Source organism: Heptranchias perlo, chromosome 17, assembly GCF_035084215.1.
Source record: "Heptranchias perlo isolate sHepPer1 chromosome 17, sHepPer1.hap1, whole genome shotgun sequence".
Lineage (NCBI taxonomy): Eukaryota > Metazoa > Chordata > Chondrichthyes > Hexanchiformes > Hexanchidae > Heptranchias > Heptranchias perlo.
Window position 1 is genome coordinate 451,704 of NC_090341.1, and position 9,848 is coordinate 461,551.

At 48.7% G+C, this 9,848-nt stretch overlaps 1 protein-coding gene across 3 annotated transcripts in view; it reads left to right on the forward strand.

Annotated features, from left to right (window-relative positions):
* Positions 1–9,364, forward strand: part of LOC137333952 (scm-like with four MBT domains protein 1) — a 103,651-nt gene extending 94,287 nt beyond the window's left edge. For 2 of the 3 annotated variants that reach the window (XM_067998303.1, XM_067998305.1), the window contains 4 exons: positions 38–216; positions 5,934–6,158; positions 7,814–7,954; positions 8,702–9,364. In XM_067998303.1, coding sequence (XP_067854404.1) covers positions 38–216; positions 5,934–6,158; positions 7,814–7,954; positions 8,702–8,842 — 686 coding nt within the window. In that variant the 3' untranslated portion in view covers positions 8,843–9,364. The remainder of the gene's footprint in view (positions 1–37; positions 217–5,933; positions 6,159–7,813; positions 7,955–8,701) is intronic. The other variant, XM_067998304.1, reaches the window with a different exon arrangement.
* Positions 9,365–9,848: the final 484 nt, after the last annotated feature.

The following is a 9,848-nucleotide window of genomic DNA, read 5'->3' on the forward strand; positions in this document are numbered from 1 at the left end:
AGATATTGAATCTTTGGTGTTTTTAATTCTTTCCCAGCACACTATCCCGGAAAGCAGAAGAATCTTTGTGTGGCACTCCCTCCCTCCCGACCGGCGAACCTTGAGGGGGGGATAAAAGTGCTGGGAAAGCGGAGGAAAAGGCGACGGAGTTGCTTCATACAGAAAAAGAAACATTCAGCAAACTCAGTGGAGAATGAATCCTCCGGCACCCCACAGGTACATGGGGATTGAGGGGACAGGGCTGAGTGGTGAGCTGGGGGTTGCGGAGGGAAGGGTGGGGTTGTGTGTGTGGGGGGGGTGGGGTTGTGTGTGTGGGGGGGGTGGGGTTGTGTGTGTGGGGGGGGTGGGGTTGTGTGTGTGGGGGGGGTGGGGGTGGGGATGTGTGTGGGGGGGGTGGGGATGTGTGTGGGGGGGTGGGGGGGTGTGTGGGGGGGTGGGGGGGTGTGTGGGGGGGGTGGGGGTGTGTGTGGGGGGGTGGGGGTGTGTGTGGGGGGGGTGGGGGTGTGTGTGGGGGGGGGGTGGGGGTGTGTGTGGGGGGGGTGGGGGTGTGTGTGTGGGGGGTGGGGGTGTGTGTGGGGGGGTGGGGGTGTGTGTGGGGGGGTGGGGGTGTGTGTGGGGGGGGTGGGGGTGTGTGTGTGTGGGGGTGGGGGTGTGTGTGTGTGGGGGTGGGGGGGTGTGTGTGTGGGGGGGTGTGTGGGGGGGTGTGTGGGGGTGGGGGGGTGTGTGGGGGTGTGTGTGTGTGGGGGTGTGTGTGGGGGTGTGTGTGGGGGGGGGGTGTGTGGTGTGTGTGGGGGTGTGTGTGGGGGTGTGTGGGGGGGGGGTGGGGGTGGGGGGTGGGGGTTGTGTGTGGGGGTGTGTGTGGGGGGGGGTGTGGGGGGGGGTGTGGGGGTGTGTGTGGGGGGGGTGGGGGGTGTGTGTGGGGGTGTGTGTGGGGGGTGTGTGTGGGGTGTGTGGGGGGTGTGTGTGTGGGGGTGTGTGTGTGGGGGTGTGTGTGTGGGGGGGTGGGGGGGTGTGTGTGGGGGGGGGTGGGGGGGTGTGTGTGTGGGGGGGTGTGTGTGGGGGGGTGTGTGTGGGGGGGTGTGTGTGGGGGGGTGTGTGTGGGGGGGTGTGTGTGGGGGGGTGTGTGGGTGGGGGGGTTGGATCAATATCAACTAGCTCTTTCTGCAGTTATAAACAATTTTACAACACCAAGTTATAGTCCAATAATTTTATTTTTAATCCCACAAGCTTTCAGAGGCTTCCCCCTTCGTCAGGTGAACGGTGTGGAAATAACATTTTCGAATCCTTCGCATTTTAAGATCACAGAACAAAGCCTGGTGATTACTGCCCGTTGCCAAGGCAATCACAGTGAGCAGACAGAAAGGTGTCATCTAAAAAGGCCACTGAATATACAACCCCCCAAAAACAAAAAAAGAGAGAGAGAGAGAGAGAGATGAGTTAAGACAGTCAATGACCCGTTATATTAAAAACAGATAACATTTGTTCGCTGGTGGCGTTACGTGTAGTGTGACATGTAGTGTGCATTTCTGCAGTTAAGAACAGGAGTAGGCCATTCAGCCCCTCGTGCCTGCTCCGCCATTTGATAAGATCATGGCTGATCTGTGATCTAACTCCATGTACCTGTCTTTGGCCCATATCCCTTAATACCTTTGGTTGCCAAAAAGCTATCTATCTCAGATTTAAATTTAGCAATTGAGCTAGTATCAATTGCCGTTTGCGGAAGCGAGTTCCAAACTTCTACCACCCTTTGTGTGTAGAAATGTTTTCTAATCTCACTCCTGAAAGGTCTGGCTCTAATTTTTAGACTGTGCCCCCTACTCCTAGAATCCCCACCCAGCGGAAATAGTTTCTCTCTATCCACCCTATCCGTTCCCCTTAATATCTTATAAACTTCAATCAGATCACCCCTTAACCTTCGAAACTCTAGAGAATACAACCCCAATTTGTGTAATCTCTCCTCGTAACTTAACCCTTGAAGTCCGGGTATCATTCTAGTAAACCTACGCTGCACTCCCTCCAAGGCCAATATGTCCTTCTGAAGGTGCGGTGCCCAGAACTGCTCACAGTACTCCAGGTGCGGTCTAACCAGGGTTTTGTATAGCTGCAGCATAACTTCTGCCCCCTTGTACTCCAGTCCTCTAGATATAAAGGCCAACATTCCATTAGCCTTATTGATTATTTTCTGCACCTGTTCATGACACTTCAATGATCTATGTACCTGAACCCCTAAGTCCCTTTGGACATCCACTGTTTTTAACTTTTTACCATTTAGAAAGAACCCTGTTCTATCCTTTTTTGATCCAAAGTGGATGAACTCACATTTGTCTACATTGAATTCCATTTGCCACAGTTTTGCCCATTCACCTAATCTATCAATATCCCTTTGTAATTTTATGTTTTCATCTACACTGCTTACAATGCCACCAATCTTTGTGTCATCGGCAAACTTAGATATGAGACTTTCTATGCCTTCATCTAAGTCATTAATAAATATTGTGAATAATTGAGGCCCAAAGACAGATCCCTGTGGGACTCCACTAGTCACATCCTGCCAATGTGAGTACCTACCCATTATCCCTACTCTCTGTCGCCTTTCGCTCAGCTAATTTCCTAACCAAGTCCGTACTTTTCCCTCGATTCCATGGGCTTCTAACTTAGCTAACAGTCTCTTATGTGGGACCTTATCAAATGCCTTCTGGAAGTCCATATAAATAACATCCATTGACATTCCCCTGTCCACTACTTTAGTCACCTCTTCAAAAAATTCAATCAGGTTTGTCAGGCACGACCTACCTTTCACAAATCCATGTTGGCTTTCCCTGATTAACTGAAAATTCTTTCGGTGTTCAGTCACCCTATCCTTAATTATAGACTCCAGCAATTTCCCCACAACAGATGTTAGGCTAACTGGTCTATAATTCCCCAGTTTCCCTCTCTCTCCTTTCTTAAAAAGCGGAGTGACGTGTGCAATTTTCCAATCTAGACGGACAGTTCCTGAATCTAGAGAACTTTGAAAGATTATAGTTAGGGCATCTGCAATCTGCTCACCTACTTCCTTTAAAACCCTGGGATGGAAACCATCTGGTCCTGGGGATTTGTCACTCTTTAGTGCTATTATTTTCTTTATTACTGTTGCTTTACTTAAGTTAATTTTATCGAGTCCCTGTCCCCGATTCAATATTAGTTTTCTTGGGATTTCCGGCATGCTATCCTCTTTTTCTACTGTAAATACTGACACAAAGTAATTATTCAACATGTCCGCCATTTCCCCATTGTCAATGACAATTTCCCCACTTTCAGTTTTTAAGGGGCCAACACTGCTCCTGACCACCCTCTTTTTGCTAATGTAACTTTAAAAGTTCTTCGTATTGGTTTTGATATCCCTTGCAAGTTTCTTTTCATACTCTCTTTTTGTAGCTCTTACTATCTGTTTTGTGACCCTTTGTTGATCTTTGTATCTTTCCCATTCGCCAGGATCTGTGCCATTTTTTGCCTTTTTGTATGCCCTTTCCTTATGTCTTATACTGTCCCTTACCTCTTTAGTTGTGCATGGCTGTTTCTTTTGGCAAGGAGAGTTCTTGCCCCTCGGGGGTATAAACCGATTCTGTATCACGTTAAATGTTTCTTTAAACATTTCCCACTGATCATCAGTCGTTTTACCCATTAACAGATTTGCCCAGTTTACTGTGGACAGTCTCTGTCTCATCCCATTGAAGTCGGCCTTGCCCAAGTCTAGAATCTTAGCAGCTGATTCACTTTTTTCCCTTTCAAGCACTACATTGAACTCGATCATGTTATGATCGCCGTTGGATCGATGTTCGCGTACAGTTAAGCCGTTAACTAAATCTGGTTCATTACTCATTACTAAATCTAGTATGGCTTGCCCCCTTGTTGCCTCTCGGACATACTGCTGGCGAAAACTATCCCGGAGACACTCAAGAAATTCACTACCTTTCTGACAGTTGCTAGTCTGCTTTTCCCCAATCTATGTGAAGGTTAAAGTCCCCCATTAAGACCACTATGCCTTTCTTACAGGCTTGTCTAATCTCTGCATTTATACAATCTAGCACTTCAGAGCTGCTGCCAGGGGTCCGATACACAACTCCCACTAGAGTCTTAGATCCTTTCCTATTTCTCAATTCAACCCATAAGGTCTCTGTTGGCTGCTTATCCCTCGTTATATCTTCCTTTATCATTGAAGTGATTTCATCTCTAATCATTAAGACTACCCCTCCCCCTCTTCCATTTTCCCTATCTCTCCTGTAGACCTTATAACCTGGTATATTTAGTTCCCAATCCTGACCATCCTGCAGCCATGTCTCAGTAATAGCTATCATGTCATATCCTCCAATTTGAATTTGAACCTGTAGTTCATTTAATTTATTCCTTATACTCCGTGCATTTGTATATAGAACTCTTAGTTGGGCCACACACCCGAGCCTGACCTTCAGCTTTGATGCTGGGTTAATCGCCTTACGCCTTCTAGTTTTCACTTTATCTGTCGTGTCTAAAGTACACTTTCTTTCCGCTGCTCTACGCTTTTCCCTTTCACTTGTTCTTGAACAACTGCTTGTACTATTTGTATTGTAAATTCCCCCTGGGTCTTCCCCTCTCTTGCTGCTCTCAACTTTACTCCCTTCTGACTCCCCGCTCAGGTTCCCATCCCCCTGCCACTCTAGTTTACACCTTCCCCAACAGACTAGCAAACACCCCCGCGAGGACATTGGTCTCGGTCCTGCTCGGGTGTAACCCGTCACGCTTGTACAGGTCCCACCTTCCCCAGTTTCCTGCTGATGTTTTAAATGCTCTTCCTCCTGTTCAATTCTCATTCAATCTCAGAGACTAGAAACACGTCTGCTCCATATTTGCAAGGATCTGAAGTGAATTCTCACAGTGTGGGATTAGATTTGATTTTGCAAGGATTTAGGTCAAAGTCAGTCCGGCATCAAATGTATTCTAGAAAATCTGAATGGATGTGTGATTTTATTATTCAGCTCAGTTCAGTTGGAAGAACTTTAACCTCTGGGTCATGGGTTCGAGCCGCCCTCCAAGACTTGAGCACATAATCCAGGCTGACACTCCAATGCAGTACTGAGGGAGCGCTGCACTGTCGAGGGGGCAGTACTGAGGGAGCGCTGCACTGTCGAGGGGGCAGTACTGAGGGAGCGCTGCACTGTCGAGGGGGCAGTACTGAGGGAGCGCTGTACTGTCGAGGGGGCAGTACTGAGGGAGCGCTGCACTGTCGAGGGGGCAGTACTGAGGGAGCGCTGCACTGTCGAGGGGGCAGTACTGAGGGAACGCAGTACTGAGGGAGCGCTGCACTGTCGAGGGGGCAGTACTGAGGGAGCGCTGCACTGTCGAGGGGGCAGTACTGAGGGAGCGCTGCACTGTCGAGGGGGCAGTACTGAGGGAGCGCTGCACTGTCGAGGGGGCAGTACTGAGGGAGCGCTGCACTGTCGAGGGGGCAGTACTGAGGGAGCGCTGCACTGTCGAGGGGGCAGTACTGAGGGAGCGCTGCACTGTCGAGGGGGCAGTACTGAGGGAGCGCTGCACTGTCGAGGGGGCAGTACTGAGGGAGCGCTGCACTGTCGAGGGGGCAGTACTGAGGGAGCGCTGTACTGTCGAGGGGGCAGTACTGAGGGAGCGCTGTTCTGTCAGAGGTACAGTGTGAATATCTGTCAGCCTAAAATGCTGATAGAAGGGAGCAGTCTAGGGAGTACGAGTTATATTTTAGGTGGTTGTCCCAGAAAGCAGTGTAGAAATGGCATGACTAGAGCAGGGAGTATTCGCACAGCAGAAACAATACAAACCCCAGCCAGCAGGAAGCATCCTGCACCATCAAGACCTCCCATCTAGTGTGTGCTGCATTCTTTAGTCTATAGCTTGTTGCTTTGTTAAATTTGAATTTAGCATTTGTTATTTTACCCACACAGGTCAGTATTGACGGGGAGGGTGACTCAGTCAGTGAGGACACTGGATCTGAGCAGGAGGAGCCATTGGATGAACCTGAGCCTCCCAGCCCAGTGCTGCAACAAAGCCACAATTTGTCCCAGCCTCCTCTTGATGCAGACAAGCGGAAGAGAAAGAGACATTTTCTTAAACCATCCTTCTTCTCGGATAATGAAAAGTTTATGCTTCTTAAACTCTCGTCTCAAAAGGTAAGGATTCCTTTCTGAGTTCTCAGGAACGCCTTTATTTGAAGATTGAATCATGTGGTACATGTCAGAGCCATTTAATTCGAAAGAAAGAACTTGCATTCTGAACGTCTCAAAGCACTTCACAGCCAAAGAAGTACTTTTGAAGTGTAGTCACTGTTGTAATATGTGAAAGGTGGCAGCCAATTTGCAAACAGCAAGATCCCACAGCAACATGATAAATGACCAGATAATCTGTTTTAGTGTTGTTGGCTTGAGAGATAAATATTGGACAGGACACCGGGGTGGGGGAACTCTCCTGCTCTTCTTCGAAATAATGTCGTGAGATCTTTTATGCCCACCTGAGAGGGCCTCGATTTAACAATCTCATCTGAAAAATAATGCGGCGCTCCCTCAGTACTGCCCCTCCGACAGTGCGGCGCTCCCCTTAGTACTGCCCCTCCGACAGTGCGGCGCTCCCTCAGTACTGCCCCTCCGACAGTGCGGCGCTCCCCTTAGTACTGCCCCTCCGACAGTGCGGCGCTCCCTCAGTACTGCCCCTCCGACAGTGCGGCGCTCCCCTTAGTACTGCCCCTCCGACATGGCGGCGCTCCCTCAGTACTGCCCCTCCGACAGTGCGGCGCTCCCCTTAGTACTGCCCCTCCGACAGTGCGGCGCTCCCTCAGTACTGCCCCTCCGACAGTGCGGCGCTCCCTCAGTACTGCCCCTCCGACAGTGCAGCGCTCCCTCAGTACTGCCCCTCCGACAGTGCAGCGCTCCCTCGGTACTGACCCTCCGACAGTGCAGCACTCCCTCGGTACTGACCCTCCGACAGTGCAGCACTCCCTCGGTACTGACCCTCCGACAGTGCAGCACTCCCTCAGTACTGTCCCTCCGACAGTGCGGCGCTCCCCTCAGTACTGTCCCTCCGACAGTGCGGCGCTCCCTCAGTACTGCCCCTCCGACAGTGCAGCACTCCCTCGGTACTTCCCTGAAGTGTCAGCCTGGATTTTGTAGTCAGATCTCTGAACCCACAGACCTTCTGACTCAGAGGCAAGAGTGCTACCCACGGAGCCACGGCTAACACACGTTTACATACTGAAGAATTTCCGTCAATCTTCCTTTAGAATCAAGGACTATTTATACAGAACTTTGCTTTAGGAGATTAAATGGGTGGAGACAACATCAAAAACAACAACAACAACTTGCATTTATATAGCGCCTTTAATGTAGTAAAATGTCCCAAGGTACTTCACAGGAGCGATTATCAAACAAAATTTGATACCGAGCCACATAAGGAGATATTAGGACAGGCGACCAAAAGCTTGATCAAAGAGCTAGATTTTAAGGAGCATCTTAAAGGAGGAAAGAGAGGTAGAGAGGTGGAGAGGTTTAGGGAGGGAATTCCAGAGTTTAGGGCCTAGGCAGCTGAAGGCACGGCTGCAAATCGGGGAAGTGCAAGAGGCCAGAATTGGAGGAGCGCAGAGATCTCGGAGGGTTGTAGGGCTGGAGGAGGTTACAGAGATAGGGAGGGGCGAGGCCATGGAGGGATTTGAAAACAAGGAAGAGAATTTTAAATTTCAGGTCCGTGATGGGGAAATTGTCTGTGTCTGTGGGTGGAACAGGCTGCATGGCCTTTCCTGTTCTTTTTAAGATTCCATATGTTGTATATTTTTTAGTCCCAACTCTTCTCTGAACAGGAAATGATGGAGTTGAAGTTGCAACTGGAGAGTAATCCGTTGGCATGGAGTGTTGCTGATGTAGTCCGGTTTATCAAGTCCACAGACTGTGCTCCGTTGTCCAGGCTGTTCCGTGATCAGGTATCAGTCAGCTGTTTTCCTCTGCGCTATCTTTAGCATCAGTGATGCAACGTGTGTGTAGGGAGTGTTAGCACAAACCAGACAATGACCACTCCTGAACCCCTAACAAGGCAGCTTGTTCTTTCATTCTGCATATTGAAAAATAATTAGAGAGAGATGTGGTAAGCCAGGAGAGAGCGCCTGCAGCTAAAAGAGGAAACAAACATCTACCAGCAACCCGTATATGGACAAGAAGCAGTGCAACACAAAGGTTTATGTGGTGGGTTATATTCTGCATTTGGAGTGAGGAACCAGTCAACGCATCTACTGACAATAACTGTTTATAGTGTTCGTATCAAATCCGATTTATTTCCGTGAGATTCTAATCTGATGCAGAAGTCATTTGTATAAAGATCACCTCATCGGTTAGACTGTCAGTGGTAACACATCGAGGGGTTAATGTAAGGGCTTCCAGTGTGTCATCAACTTCAGTAAAATCAAAGCAAATTTCAAACATTTGTGCAGAAGAGGGTTTCCATGTACATTGAATATGGCCATTGGGCCAGTGACAGAAACTGTGTATCTGTAATGAGCTCGACTCTGCTGGTTCCTGAGGGTTCAATTGGATATTTTAATGGAAGGTTTAGTGTATAAATTTGCTCGGGACCAAATTCACCAACATTTAGCAGTGTATCTCACTGGGGTCAGGGTGCAGCTTAATTTGGTTTTATGAAGATGTGGCTTAATATTATGCACTTATCTTGTCAGGAAATCGATGGGCAGGCTCTTCTGCTACTCACTCTCCCCACTGTCCAGGAATGTATGGAGCTCAAACTGGGACCTGCAATCAAACTCTGCCACCACATTGAGAGGCTCAAGGTTGCATTTTATCAGCAGTTTGCCCATTAAAAGCAGCAATGTGACTATACTTCACAGCCAGGACTGATGCAGAATCTCCCTCTAAGCATAATACAGTATGAGGACTATGGAAATGAGAATGCCTGACACAAAGAAGAACTCAATACATTTTACCTTTGGTTTATGTTAAAGTGGTGTGTGACGAGTTAGCACCGTTAATATGGGCCGTTTGTTTCATTGCTCCAAATGCTTCTCGTCAGCCAGAGAATGTGTCTCTGTCTTGTATATAACTGGAGAGAGACATTGTTAGTTACAGCCCCCCAGCGATCGCTGCTCTCTCCTGTCAGCTGTTCAATATTTAATGTTATTCATGCTGATTGTTGTGTGATTACGAACTACGGAGATGTTCGAGTGTCTTTTAACTCCTCTCTGCTCATGAATGGCCAACACGATGGGCCTACCACCTACTCTTGTTCTCCAAAAAAGGAAAATGGATGTTCTGCTGCTTGCTGTGGAGACTGAAAGTGGTGTCTGCAAATGTAGAACTGGTTAACATCCCTTGGAGGGGGACTGGGGAAGGGAGGGAGGGACGGACGGACGGACGGACTGGGGGAGGGAGGGAGACTGGCACTGGAGAAGAGGGAAGGGGAGAGGGTGGGGGACTGGGGGGAGGGTGGGAGACCGGGATACCGGAGTTGGGGGGGTGGTGGTGGTAAGAGTGCTACCACTGAGCCAAGCTGACATCTAAGTTATTTAATCTGCATTCTTTGCATTATTAGTTTCAGGTTCGTGTTCAGTTTGAATAAAATTTCACCTTTGTGAAATAGTGAAATGCACAAAACTTGTCAGGAGTTTCAGTAGAACTTTTAAAAGTATCTGTAGCAGCCAGAAAGCCCAGTAGTGAAAGGATCCACAACTGGACCCAGAAACGAGCACCATTGCTCCAGACTCCATTTCTCCTGAAGCACCATTAGCACCAGATTTCCCAATCTTCACAGGTAAAGAAATAAAATTCTAGTGAGAATGCTTCTTCTGGTTTTAGATAAATTAAGAGAAA